Source organism: Trichoplusia ni, chromosome 9, assembly GCF_003590095.1.
Source record: "Trichoplusia ni isolate ovarian cell line Hi5 chromosome 9, tn1, whole genome shotgun sequence".
NCBI lineage: Eukaryota > Metazoa > Arthropoda > Insecta > Lepidoptera > Noctuidae > Trichoplusia > Trichoplusia ni.
Genome location: NC_039486.1, coordinates 1,926,535 through 1,941,852, shown reverse-complemented (window position 1 = coordinate 1,941,852; position 15,318 = coordinate 1,926,535). Strand labels below are relative to the sequence as shown.

The 15,318-nt window shown below is 37.5% G+C and overlaps 1 protein-coding gene across 1 annotated transcript in view; it reads right to left on the bottom strand.

Annotated features, from left to right (window-relative positions):
• Window positions 1-1,412: 1,412 nt before the first annotated feature.
• Window positions 1,413-15,318, bottom strand: part of LOC113497393 (histone acetyltransferase KAT7) — a 33,759-nt gene continuing 19,853 nt past the window's right edge. The window contains exons 10-13 of the mRNA XM_026876937.1: window positions 14,314-14,567; window positions 13,753-13,825; window positions 1,831-1,908; window positions 1,413-1,543 (exon numbers count right to left, since the gene is read on the bottom strand). Coding sequence (XP_026732738.1) covers window positions 1,413-1,543; window positions 1,831-1,908; window positions 13,753-13,825; window positions 14,314-14,567 — 536 coding nt within the window. The remainder of the gene's footprint in view (window positions 1,544-1,830; window positions 1,909-13,752; window positions 13,826-14,313; window positions 14,568-15,318) is intronic.

Genomic DNA, 15,318 nt, shown 5'->3' with positions numbered 1-15,318 from the left:
GATAAAGACCGATTAGAATAATGAAAATATTTGCAAAGAGAATCAAAAGGATTTAATGTGCTTTAGTTGTGAAAGCAATAAATAACGTTAAAACAATGACAGTTATGGAATCGCTCAATTTGTTGATAATTTATTGTTTATAAATATTGTTAATACGGATTTTTATTTTAAGTAATTGCCGTACTTATCAAGTATTATTTAAGATCCTGTTTTCCAATACAGTGTGAATAATGTCCTATTGTGATTTTAAAACCAATAAGATTACTATTAACTACCGTTTACTTTCTCTTATTGGACCATTTTCCCGAATTTTCACAAAATTTTTAGCTTTTTCTAACTAGACAAAAAAGATTCCTACGCTTTCAACAAACCAACTGTGGTTAAACAAAAGTATAAAGAAATTCTAAAGGAAAACCAGTCCAAACTGACAAAAGATTCATCGTAGCAACAAAGGATTGAACACCATCGACTCCAAAGTAAATAAACCACAAAAAATGAGCCCTGCGGATAACTTGACTCATCAAGTTATTTAGGTTAACTCCGAGCAACCTTCTGAGTCATTAGTGAAGTTTTGTCGTCGGCCGATCGCTACAGACGTGTCTAGGTAAGTACCGACGTCACGGACCAAGGCTGGGCCTAATGTAAGCTTATTTTTGCAATGAATTAATGTAAATTTCAACGGCCTCATTAGTGCGAAGTTAATGGCAGTTTAAGCCACCAGCCTTCCACAATCTACAGTATTGTATGTTTAATGAGCAAATTCGAGATGGAGCGTGTGTCAAGGTGAATCACTAAGCACAAGAATAAGCTGCGGACCGCGTGTCAATAAACGTTTGCACACTTCTTACAAACACAAAGTAAGAGAAACTAAATGTAAATCAGACTATTTCAACCGCACCGTTTATAAATCATGGATCAGTTTCATGAACAATCAATTAATCATTCTCTAGAAGTCTCGTGCGAGGATCGCGTCGGCTATTTAATAAGTAGACGTTAACGAGTGACAGTACCAAAGCAACTCGATAAAGTTTCACTTTAATTTGAAATCTAACACGATAAATTCTTTGTGTTCACTTCAACAATTAGACGCATTCCTGTGAGTCATCCAGCCGAGACTCGTATTTTTATTGGCTGTTTGCATTATTATATCTCGACAAAGATATATTTACATGAATCTGCACGCAATTGGGTCTCTATTTGGTGGTACATACAGTCGAAATTTGCACTGCGGCGGTTTTCGCGAACCTATCACTGCGAAGCCGCCTCGCACTCGAAAGTAAAGCAATAAACGTTTCGAAATCACCTTGGTAAAGACGACGCCGGTGGAAAATATATACGTCCGTCTGACGTCACGCGAAATTCGTCTAGCAAACATAGTGTGATGGCAAGGAAGCAAGTGAGGAGGCCAGCGGTTACCTCTGCCGCTTTGTCCTCGCGGCCGAGGCGAGCCGCGGCGCCTGCGAGAGCTGCGACCAGCCCGCGGCGCTCGCCTGCCGCCGCGAGGCTTCTCCCTTAGTCGTCAACACACATTTAGCTTCTTCGTCTGAAACATTGGTCATAACACACAGAACACGGGCCATAAGAGTCGTACAGGAAAACGGCGCCGGGCGGCGGCTGTTGTCGAAAAACATGCGAAAACCAGTTTGAGCAGCTTTTGTTCATATCTTTCGGTGGGGAGTTCGATGACCAATGCAAATGTACGTGCGATTTTAGGTGCGAGGGTGGTGCGAGGGAGGGGCTCGACGAGGGTGCGGCGGGGAGTGCAGCCTGCAGCGGTCGTCAACCGGCGCGCGTGACTCACCGCGCCTTTGTCTCCAGCAGGCTACTCACCTCCCGCCACGTGCTGCCCCACGTGCCCGACGCGCCCGCGGACTACCGCCGACACGGTAAGTGTACTCCAACAAGCGCCTGGAACCATCATCACCAGAGCACCTGATGAAGTACAATGGGCGTGCGGCGGCGGGGCTCCTGTGCTGGCGCGGCTGGCGGCGGCGGCGGCGGCAGCGGCGCGCGCTACTTCAGGTACCTGACTCGAGCGCACAGCCCGGCGCCTGAGTAACGCGCGCCGCCGTCGCCTGCTCCTATTTATAGCGCTCGCTCGGCGGAGAGCGTGCGCCTCGGCGGCCGGCCGAGTGTCGACTGCAGCTCGGGGCCGGCGCCGCGTCCCCCGCGCGTCCCCAGACGTCAGCTGACCGCGGCTGCACCGGCCCTGACATTGGCGGGCGCGCCGGCGCGGGGGGCGAGGTCGCTGACCCCGCCCGCGGAAGCCTCCTCGCGAATCTGACGCGACGCGACGCCCCGCGCCCCGCGCCCCCGTCTGCGCCCCCGCGCCCCCGCGCGCCCTCGCCGAGCCCACCACGCTCTCACATTCACCAAGTTCGGGTGTTGAATGATTTTCGACTTACTGGAAGCCGAGATTCGTACCGAGCCTTATTTTCGGGTTGCTTTGTTTCAGGACGCGCAGAGGAGCTGGCTCAGAGTACGCGAAAACCGTTTTAAAAAATGTCTTTCAAGTCATAAACAGCTGACGCATTAGTATAGAGACGGCGATAGCGTATGATTACTCACAATGTTCACAGATTAGTGTTTTGTCGTCACATGTGAAGGATCCTTTAGTCACGGTGTGTTCACTGTTATTCTCGGGAGCTGGTCCACGCCGACTGGACATAATGAAACATGATCCACTACTCGAGAGAAAGTTACTAATTAGCTCTACTTAGATCATTTTAACAAGTATTAGACATGAGATACTTTAACATAAGACTAACGCTTGACCATTACCTACTTGTGGTAATCTAATAAATACTTCCGATATTAATTCGACAAATTGTTCTGATATCCAGCCAACATACCAGATGAAACACTTTTCCCCTTATTAGAGACACTGCTACTTTAACTCTAAACATCACCCGCGCGTGCAACCGTCATCTTTCAACTTGGCGTTAGTTTCGCACTGGCCAATATCATAGCAAAAAAAAAATTAGACCTCTTTAGTTCACATTATGAAACTAGGCTAGGTAATGCTCTACATTTTAATACTAGGTAGAGTACGAGGAGTAATGTTCAGATTTTTGTATTTTTTTGAATAACTTAATTAAGGACTAATGATACGGTATTAAGGTACATAATAGACAGTTTGCAGTTCACTAAATATGTATTAATTAGAAGAAAACAAATGAATTGCAAATGGATCTCAAATCTAGCGTGTCTTTGAGTAACGAATTTAGATCGTCGCGTGGGTTTAGCAGATGACACGGTAATATATGATTAGGATTAATTATTTTTAAATGGTTCATTTAGACTGTGTCTGGAAATTTAGGTATTAGGTAGTACCCGGTCTAGTGCCGAAATGCAGATCATATAATAATATCGAGACATCACTCTCTTTCATGGGATACTTTTCGATCCGGGATATTTATTTTGGGAAATCAAAGTCGAGTCTACTTAAAAACAGAACTCCACTTTTCATGAGATTTGGCCCCGACTTGACATATAATATGTACTAGCATATAATTTTCACTGCTGGGCACAGGCCTCTTCCCTTATGTCCAGGTGCTGAATTAGAGCAAAGTTGAGTTGACCTGAGTAAGAAATAAAAGATGACTTTGGCTGGAGGTGAGTCCACTTAAAAACTTTAGCTTTAATTGTTATTAGTGTAATGTCGCAAGTAGGGTAAATTCAGACTAAAAAAATCGTCATTGGATACTTTCAAAGGTAATTTCCGTCTTTTCTAACTCCCAAATTGCATGCCTCCAAAGGCCTTTTTATAATGTCCAATTTTCCCGTCAACATTTTTACTACGATGATAGTGATTTGATCAAACGTACCTAATGTACCTATACTATATACTACACGTTAATTATCTGAGATAACAGATATGTGTATCATAATTAACACGTCAGCATTGTTTTTTTAATAAGATAAGTTTTCAATTTTGGGTCGTCATGAATTACACGTGTTATCACAGATCGTAATAAAATGTTCACTACGTACATGTTATTCTTGGGGGAATGCCGCTCGATTTTGGATCAAGTAAAAATAATAATAAAAACAAATGATTCCAGCGAGGAGGTCAGATAGGTAGTCGCTCCTTGTACCACACTGGTACCTACTTAGCCGAATCCAGTTAGACTGGAAGCCGCCTCCAACATAGCTGGGAAAAGGCGAGGCCCATGATGATGTTGATGAAATAATTTCCACATTAAGTGGCCGCCGGGGTTTGCACAAGCATTCAAGTCATATGCACAAAAACTCTCAGACTGAAATGAAATGAAATCATTTATTCTGTAAGTAGAGGAGTTTTTGAAAACTCTGCAATCGACATTTCCTATCTGACTACTCAGACCAAGCATTCGCTGGATCATCAGGAAGGTGTGCCGACCGCTTAATAAGTATTGTATGGGTGCTATAATTTTAATTATAGTTTTGTTCAGGTACTCAAAAAGGTTTACAATGTTGGTGTGTCTCTAGATGCACAAATAAAGATAACCAAATAAAACATATCATTGAATTAAATAATCATTTTATTTATTTAATTATGTGTTATGTGTTATAAAAGGACACACCATATTCTTAAAGTACCTAATCAAATCAATATTTTTTTGTAGAGAACTTGGATTCAGACTCATAGCTAGACTATATCTCATTTCCGTAGATTATAGAGGGACGGTAGGATTTTAACAAAAAAGATATCGCAGGATCGATTAAGATGGAAAATGGTCCACGGACAAGTTCTCAACTCAAATTTGATGATGACGGCAGATAGAGAGAAACGAGAATTACCCTGCTGCCTTACACTGCCGTCTATCATAGAGGCTAGCAGTATGTCATAGCTAGCTAATAGCTTGACAGTTGAAGTTTCCACAGATGATGTATGCCTATTGACTGGCCGCTAAAACGGGTTTGTCTCGTTAGTAAATTTAATTGAAGCCCAATTATGCTTACAAATTTGCCTCTTTCACCCTTGATGTTGTTCATGTTATTCCAACTTAGGACCTATTTAATACCATAATTGGAATGTTTCGTTGTTAACATTAGTTGTGTCTACTACAAATGTCCCAAAAAATTCTTATGAAATGAAATCATTTATTCTGTAAGTAGGATACATCTTCACTTTTACAAGTCTTTTTTGAGAACGCTGGAGTCGACATTTCCTATCCGCCTACCCTGAGAAGAAACGTCGAAACAAACTCAGGGGTCACAGTCTCTTTTGAAGTCCAGTCTTAAGTCTTTCGTTTAGATATCATATTAATATTGCATTGTAATTCCAGCATATCTATTTACTAGTCAGAACGTTAACCCCCAAGTCCTTAGTACAATCAGACCGTGACAAAACAAATATTTTAATGAACAAAAGAATGATGTTAGCTCTTATTGAATGCACTCATAAAATGGTGCTAGTTTAGAGTTATACTGAAAAACGTCTTATCTAGTAGACCGTGAAGTTTCATGTAAGTCTTCAAGTTAATTACTTACATGCACTTTTTGAAATTGCTTTCGAGCTGACTAACGCAACTGTAAACTGCAAGTATTTTTTTGGGATTTATTAATAGGGTAAGTTTGTGAGATATGTTTTGTGTAGTGACAAAAGAGTTTGAATAATATAATGAATAAATATTTTGTACAATAAAAGATCAATTAAGTAAATGAAAAGCTGAATAGTTTTTCCTACGTAAGTATTGTAGGAAAAACTGTACCTCAGGTAGGAACAGAACTTGTAAGTACTGGCTCACTTCATTAATATTTTTGCCGTCATAAGTTATTTACGATATGACTTTTGGTTTATAATTTGATTTGATCACGCACCTTTTAATCAAACCATTTCGTAGTAAATGGTAAATTGAGTGAAACATTGTTCCTGATTTCTCATTTATCGTAATTTTACATACACTTAAAACCTATACGTATATCTCAATATAGTAAATTAATTCCAAAATTAACCAAAAGATGGCGCGACTGTTAAATACAGAAAGTCCACCACCCCGTCTTAAAATCATATTACAATAGTTGTGGACGCGTGACAGCCCTATACCCGGTACAGAGCGCTATCTCTCTTTAACACAATAATATTACTTTAAGACGTGTTGCTATATCCCCTGGTCTAAGGTTGAGGCAAGGTGACTTGGAAGGTAACAGGGGGCACGCGGTACTCACTTAAAGCTTAATGTCAAACCCCCAATAAAACGGCGACGTCAGAATGAACAGGGCGGGGATAATTGTTTAGAAATGTTGTGTCTAGTGACTATTAATAGGAAAGTACATTTTAGTCAATGTTGTTTTAGTAAATAAAGGTTGTTTTGGGGATGTTCATAATGGGAATATTGTAATGGTAAAGTGCTGTTTGTCGTGGTTGTGGTTCTATCAGTTCTGTGTATGAAGTTGTACCTACGCACGAGGTGCAGGTTTTATTGCCCAGATTTTAGTACCAATGTGACTTGTTTTAAAGTTATACCATATTCTGTACAAACTTACTTTCTTAATTATTCGAGTAGACCTTTAACAAATGGTGAGGAAATGTGGCTTAAAATTTTTGGACACTATAATCACCAACCCGCTGTGAGCGGTGGTGATTTTACTTTATTTTTCTGTCTGATTTTGCCAAGAGACCGAGGTGTTTTTTTCGTCGCGAGTTCGACATATCACCACACGAGAAGTAGCGCGGTTGAAATTACAAAATTATCCCCATGTGGAAGGCAAACTCGAAGAATGGTCTGACACTACAAGAACCTCTATCCAAGTGATATTTTGATAATCATTAGCATTAATATATAACGCTAATCTAATTCGTACCTATATGGGCAATAATATTAATAATCAGAAAAGTCTAAAAAATATGAATAATTTTATACCTTCATTAAAAAAAACTTCAAAGACCCAACAAGTACCAAGACAAATACCGTCCTTAAGACAGAAGGGCGAAAATATTAATATCTAAAGACAAAACATAAAGAAGATCGAATAATATATGAAGCCTGTTTTATCTACAAGACGCCTCCCTGGCAGCAAGAAGTCACCTTTGGAAGGACACGGGGTGAACTGTTTCGTTCACATTGAGGAGACAATGCCTCCGAGGGCACGCAGATGACCTCAGTTCGTTTTTTTCACCCCAACTGGAGTGCGGGGACCTTTTGTAGGGTCTACACTTATTCTAGAATTGGAAGACTGAGAAAAGTTGACAGCTTTCGATGTGTGGCATTTTGAGAAATAATTGTTAGTTTTTGGAAGAAATTTTGATTTTCAATTTTGGGCTACAATGCTATGTAGACTTATTTTGAAGAATCAGTACTAGTGGTTGTTCTCAGTCGAGCTCAAGAGACAAGAGGAACATGAAGTGTCTTTATAAGGAATCTGCTACGCACATGGATTGTAAAGAATTGACCGTTTGACCGTTTTGTCAATTTTTGTCACACTATGAATGTCTGTAAAGTGCTCATGATTTAAACAAAGGGCTTATGATTACCCTGTCAGCCCTACAAACAAAATATTAGTTTTATTGCAACTGAATAATGAACACTATTTCTTTTGTCTGTCGTGAATTATCGGCGCTTACTTGGCACGAACACAATTCGGATAGAAGGGTTTTGTCCATAACGTTTGTATAGGGGCTATAAAAATGAATTATTTCGACTAAATAGTTAGAATAACAAGGTAATGTTGTTGCTGGGGGGCGTTGAGGCCAGACAGGGGTCACGCGCGAGTAACCGACCCCGAAATCCTTCAGGAGATACCCTCACAAGGTCACGTGACCTTCAGATATTAATTAAGTACGTTTTCTTACCTATCTTTTGTCTGCGTTCCATTTTGTAAGCCAATTATTGGTTTAGAATAATATTTAAATTAAGAGCTCGTTTAGAAACGTGTGAACATGCACTTTTCTCAGATGTTACCAATTTACAATTTAATTGGAAAACGTAAGCAAAATATGAACAAAAACTTAAATAACTACCTTCTGTATTTTTCTTTTTAATAATATTAGATAATAGTAGGTATCAAATTAAAGAGTTTGAGTTGTATGCCTGAATTCACATAAAATTCATAATTTTTGTTTGTATTTACATGCTAGAACGATTAATTTGGAAAATCACTTTAGTGTTAACGATTTTGAGAATCGATTTTTTTAAATTTTGTGTGACAAGTGACACGTTTACCAGACGCAACGGGAGACCTGTGACTTATCACATTTAATAATTATTTATTTTATGATTGAACCACCTGCCTTGTTAGGTCTGAAAAAAAACCGGTCAAGTGCGAGTCGGACTCGCGACATAGAGTTCGGTACAGACTTTTTAAGATAAAAAAATCGGTGACAATTATATTTGATACCAACGAAATTTATCACTCTAGCGAAGTTGCTCTACCTCGATTTTTATAATTATTTGTTGTGGTAATGGCAGCAGAAATACATCATATGGGAAATTCAAAAAGTCTAGCTATCACGATTCATGAGATTCAGCTTATTAAAAATAGGGTTTGCGATTTTACTTTTTGGATAAGGAGCTCTAAAACTGAGTATCGGTGAGTAAGTAGGTATTATTATTTATAACACTCACCGATAATGAATTTCTCTAGAAACGAGTCTCGTGCCAATTCCTCCTTATCGAATGAGGTCAGATTAATTTTAAAAAGTAAGCACTTAGTTACTCAAACATTTTTTTAATGAAACACATAGGTACTATGTGACTTACCACCGCACCCTAAAGTAGTTGTGAAAGCAAGAAAGTGCGATACAAGCCACAGAGGGACACCCTCTTCCGTAAAATCTAGCTTTAGAAGGTGGTGGAATGCCCAAAGATCATCACACCATTGGAATAAGAAATCAAAAAAGACAAGTTTAGAAGAACACATAGGCCTTAGACCGGCAGTTGGATATTATGCACATAAGCCCCTAGGTCAAAGAAACATCCATTGTTTCTTTGACCTAGGGGCTAGGGACTAGGGACAAAAGAACTCTACGTATAAAAAAATGAATTTCAAAATGTTTGGTGCCTAATTGGGTTTTGTATTTCTAATTAATTTTATGGCAAATATATGGAGATTTTGAGGTTTATTAGCGATATTTCGTGCGATAGTGCTGACCGATATACCATTGATTTAGGTTGACCCCGTCGACCCCGGTATGTCTGGCCCTGGGTTCGATCTCCGCACTAATTATAGCGCATTCTTGACCTTATTTTGATATTTTGAAATAACTTTAATACATGTCTTTGTATATTCAGAACATGAAAGTTTGTATCACGTTGGAGACGTTTAATTTATCAATTCTTTCTAATTTTCATAGTTTTTCATTATTGAAAATACTATTTGACAATAATTTATCTTTTTCCAAAAAGCATCTTCTACAAAGATGGTGTGTTCATAAAAAAAAACTGTGTTGCCCTTTCCATGAGATGTTTTTTTTTCTATTCATAACCTTAAACCAAACGTCAAGCTTCAGAGTCCTAACCTATACTAGAAAATACAATATCAAATAAACATACAAAGACAGAAAAACGAACAAAAAAACAAGCATATATTTATACATGTATGTAGATAAGATATATTTAGGTTGGTATACAAATAAAAAGTGGTCCAAAAGTACGGGGCCTTGGATTTCGCGAGGTCATTGTCCTATGACGTCACTGAATTAAATTGATAATACTAACTGATAGCTAATGGGCGTATGAGATAGCGCGTAATGATGATAGAAGTTGGATTGGTATGACATTTTTATTTTTAAATTACTTTTTTCACTTAAACCAATGATGATATGGCAACTTTAACTCTAATGACATCAACCCACGTCGAAAGTTTGGGATTATGTCGGACTCCCGCTGACTAATATCACCCCGGGCCCCTTGAACTGCCGAGTTACAGCCAAGGGATCGCTTGCGCATGCTCTGCGTGATTCTGGCAGGCAAGATCATGGCACCTATTGAAACCACTCTTAAAGTAAGCCTGGAGGAGATTGTCTAGCGCTGTTTAGAGCACCATCCTCCTTCCACAAAGACACCTCATAATCACCTTAATCATTCTACGCTACACTAAAACCCCTTAATTACTCGGAGTTTTTTTAATACATACTGTATATCGTTTCTTTAGTTCCTGGAATAACCCCTACAACGTCACAAGCTTACTTGATAAGCAACATGTTCAATCCATCACAGGAAGGACATCGTCGCCGAGGTCGCCCGCGAAGGTGGTACTGTGGGGTCCGATCTATATGATATAGTCGGATACGCAGATACAGAAATCGTAGAAGATAGAGTCGTCTGGAGGATAAAGGGGCAAGCCTTTGCCCAGCAGTGGGATCTCAAAAAGGCTATATAAAATGCAAACATTTTTAGGGATTTTAAAAAGTTTAATAAAAAATACAAATATTATAATAACCATCCATTTATTGCATTTTATTGATATAGAGAAAACATTGAAATTTTTATACATAAAGATACATAGATATTTATTTACACAATAACATAAAACAACAATAATTTCATTATTTTCGCTTTAATTTTCTAGTTTAAGTAGTCCAGTGACTAGGTAATAAAAATTACCCGATTTAAATGTCAAACATATATTCAACATTATTTTTATTTACATTTTCAACATTATCTATTTACAATTTTTATTTCTATAACATAATTTTATATACGTCACATATAAAAAATAAAAAATCGATGAAATAATTTGTTTGAAGTTAAGATTTAACATAAATATTAAAAAAATAATGATGTTATTAACAATGCGCATATGTATACCAAAATGTTAAATCCTAAATATATCCTATATGTGTATTTTTGTTCTCAATATGATAGAAAGAGATGGAGCTAAGCTATACTTTGATACATTCAAACATAATTTATTCTCATAACTCAACCACAACTCAACATTAAAAAAATGGTAGCGCATTCAAAGAATGTTATAAGCTTTGTCACATAATACTATGCATTGGATTTAAAAGTAAAGAAAGACGAGTGAAACCGTGGGATGCACCTAGTACTTTATAAAAGTACAAGAAGCGCCATCTCGCGGTATCACGTCGAACTATTACCGGGATATCAATCGTAAGGTTTGATAAGAGGCTCATATCATATACCTAGATGAGATGTATTGTGCAAGTTGCCAAACATTGCCGACTTAGTTTTCTTTAATGCGAACAGTTAATGTAAAAACTGTTGTCACAATTTAAACTCTCAGTAGATCTCCGTCTTCGATTTACACTCCATTAAAAAAATCTCTGTTGTGCCGATTTCCACATTATCTTTTCCTTTACCGTTATATTAAATGATAATAATTGTACTTTGAAATGCGAAAAAATAATTTGTAAAGACATTGGTATGGGCCGGGATTCGAACCTACGACGGTCACTGATTACTACCGGCAAAAATCTATCACTCTTGATTAGCAATGTCGCAACTAGCACTATATGAGCGTCTAAACGAACCTTGTTACACCGTGACTTTTTAGTCGTCTTACAAAAGCAGCCCAGTTCATGTATCCAATGACTAGAACACGTTCATGATAAAACAAATAGGTATTTATGAGATTTGAATAAATTTAAAATGCAAGTTTTATTCAATATTATGATACAATTCGTAGTTTTTTAGAAACACAGCTCTGTTGCGAGCGCGGTCCGAGCCTTGTAACAATGGCGAGGGGCGCGGGCGGTTGCGTTTTTATAATTTTTAGTACATTTCAGATTTCTCTTGTTTAATTTTTCTTCGTACTTATTATCTTAGTTGATGATAAAAAAAAAATCGCGCCTAGGGGTATTTAACGTCGGATACATGAACTGGGCTACTATTGTAAGACGACTAAAAAATCACCGTGTATACAATGTGTATCAAAAAGTCTGTTCATTTTAAAATACCACTGGTCTAACATTTGATTTATAACTTTATACTTATATATACTTTATACTACATATACACTTATATATATGTATGTGTAGTATGTGTATGTTATACATGTTATAATCTGCTCTTATGAAAAGTAAGTACATAATTCAGCCTTGCAGATACATGACTACTAGGCGCGAGATCGTATCGATACCTAGGACGGGTATATGTATTGAAATACACTAAAAATATCTATACAATGAATACGAAAATAAAAGCGTGGTAAAAATAAAGTCCAAAGGACTCGGTTACACATTACAACAGTTTATGAAGAATTTCAAACTATTTGCTTTATATAAAAATAGGTCTATAAGTTACATATATTTTTTTAAATGATAATTTATATCTATAGAATCGTGCTTTCTAGATTTAGTTCTGCTAGATAAAATTGATATTATTATACCAAGTTTTTAAATGACATCTTTCTAAGTCTTAAATCTTACTACTTCACATATTTTTTACGACTTGGTGCATAAGACTAACAACCAAGACTATGGTTTCATGGTTGATATAAAAAGCAACTCCTTTGTACAGCTTTTCTGATAATTCATTCAAATAATAATAATTTATTAAAGAAAGGAAATTTCAATTTCAACATTTACTGTCATACAAAGTGATACGTACTTACGATGACTTATTCATAATTACAACATTATTTTACCATTTGTTTGTATTTTTATATATTCTATCATATATAAATCTTATACCATCTACAATATTATAGTTCTTAGTCTAAAATAAATTACTATTTATTATGTTCCCATAAACATCCTGTGTTTTTTTAATGTACATAATTTTCCTTTTGACAGGAAAAATAGATTATCTTTAAGTCCTTAATCAAAATCTTATTTACAATAGCTACTATCAAGTACCTACATCTATAGCTATACAGATATGTATCAAACAAAGGTTTTGTAAGACAATTCTATGTACAATCGAGAAAATCATTCATGGCTATATTTTAAGGAAAAATCCTTTGAAACCGTAAATTCCGGAAATGTTTCCGTCTTTAACAATGCTTGCTGTACTTAAACCGTTTTAAAATTAAGGGAGCTACGACTAAACTGATTGGATGTCTGTACAGTAGATTACATTTAAGATAAAGTAGGAATACAAATAATTACAGCTTAGATGTTCTTTCCCTAAAATCAAAAATTCCGTCATTATATTTTTGTCCTTGAAACTTAGTCACAATGTCTCTTTGAAATTGCTTTAACTGGAATAGATTTCTTAATCTATTGGCACATAACAATGTTGTCACCGTAAAAATGTAATTATTTCATATTTTGGACTTAATGATTCACTAAATCCAATGCTCATAGGTTCTCAGTTTTACACTAATTCTAAATCTGAAGTCCACATTCATTTTTTTCTACTCATATACAAGTCCTGACCTACCACTAAGCTCATGTGACTTCTAAAATAAAAACCTCAAATCTCACACTTAGTCCGAAGTTCACTGTTTAAATCTGAAATGCACATCACTTAACCTAATTTCCTAGCATGTCATATTAACTCCAAAATCCAGAGTCCATATATACATTCAATTCTACTCATATATATAGAAGTCCTGTCACGAGGTGTCTAAAACAAAAACCTCAAATATCACACTAAGTCCGAAGTTCACACTTACTTAAATCTGAAATTCACATGAGTTGAAAAGTTCACACTTGAAATCTGAAATCCACATCACTTAACCAAATTTCCTAATATTTTCCTATTATCTCCAAAAGCCAAGGTCCTCATATGGAGTAGTGGTCCGTACCTGTGTCCTAGAGCAAGGCGCGCGCGGCGCTGCTGCCGGGGCGCGCGGCGGGCGGCGGCACGCGCGCGGCGCGGGCGCGGCGTCAGCGGGGCGGCGCCGCGCCCGCGCTCGAGCCCCACCAGCGCAGGCACGCCGCGTCCACGCAGCGCGCGCGGGCCGCTCGCCGAGATACCTCCTCGAGGACCTCCTGTTTGTCATGCAAACGTTTCAATACCCACAAATCAAAAATATTTTCTTTTATATTTCTCTTAATCGCAAAAGAGAGAGATCTAGAAGAGACAGGCAGAAGTTTTTGTCTAGCAGAGGGACCTAAAAAAAGCTACATAAAAGAAAAACTCTTTTAGTCTCTTTAGACATACAAATTGACTCAAGTTGTAAAGTTCCAAAATGTTATATAGAAGAACCAGTAAGAAAATACTAAAACTAATTCTGTTTGTGATTTTCCATTAATTATCTACAATATCAAACTGAATGTGTTAAAAACAAGTTAATATCAAAATTTTGAATAAAATAAAAGGAAGGTTTAAATAACATAGAATTTGAAAGTTGACATTAAATATCGAGTTTAAAACCTAGAGGTGTATTTTGATTAGTAATGGTACTAATAAAAATAAACCTCTAGCCTACACAACAAACAATGCAAACAGCACCTGAAATTACATCTAAAGAACTCACCTGTTTCTTAAGCACAATATGCTTGCCCTTCCAATACTTCATGAGGCCTCTCTCCTGCAGCGTGGAGACGATATCTGAGGAGGCGATGGCCAGGTCCTTGCTGAGGTCTCGGATGCACAGCGTAGGGCCAGGGGCTGAGCACAGCCGCTTGAGGAGCGCCTCCTTCCAGTAGGAGCGGTAGGAGATCAGGCCAAGATCCGAGAGGGGGGTCTCTGGTGAGCCGACCTTGCCTTCTTCTTTTGTGAGGAGGTAACCTGGTGATGAACGGTTAAGTTAGAGTAGGGAGACTTGGGCATTTACTTATTATTGACATGCCATTGCTGTTGTCAAATCTTGGTGGAACAGTATTCGTTTACGATGCGTTTGTGACATTGAAATAAAAGAACAGCCAAAAGAAAATCTACAACATTGCTTTGTTGTAAAAAACGCTCAAATGTATGGTCATGAGACTTATCAAAACTTTATGTCAATTTTATAAACACTTTTTTAACAAAATGTGACTTGGCTTGGTAGGCTGCTTTGCACGCCAATATCGTTAACCTAAAAAGAGCGGAAAAAAACTCGATTTATTATTTTACTTAAACCATATTTAAAGTTGGCTTTAAGGGTAAAAAAATACCGCAATAGAAGGTCCAAAAAATATTATCCCATGCCTAAGGCTAAATTATCATATCGTTGATAAGTCAACGATATGATAATTTATATCCCCATATCTCTTATTCAATGTTACAAGATTCCAACATTAAACAAATAATACTCTAGCCTAGATTGACACTAATCAAAGACTTTCTTACGTAAGTAGCATCGAGGTGAATGGGTTAATGTGATTCGTTATTTATATACTGTGACGTATCTAGTAGGCTATCTATGGCTTCCTATTCTATTACAGAGGGACAGTGGGCAATCGAAGACATACGCGGTAAATACAAGTGTGTCCTTGAGATCATGTATTCATGTACGTTGGTAGATAATGTATAATTGTAAAGTGTCTTTAATCTTATATGT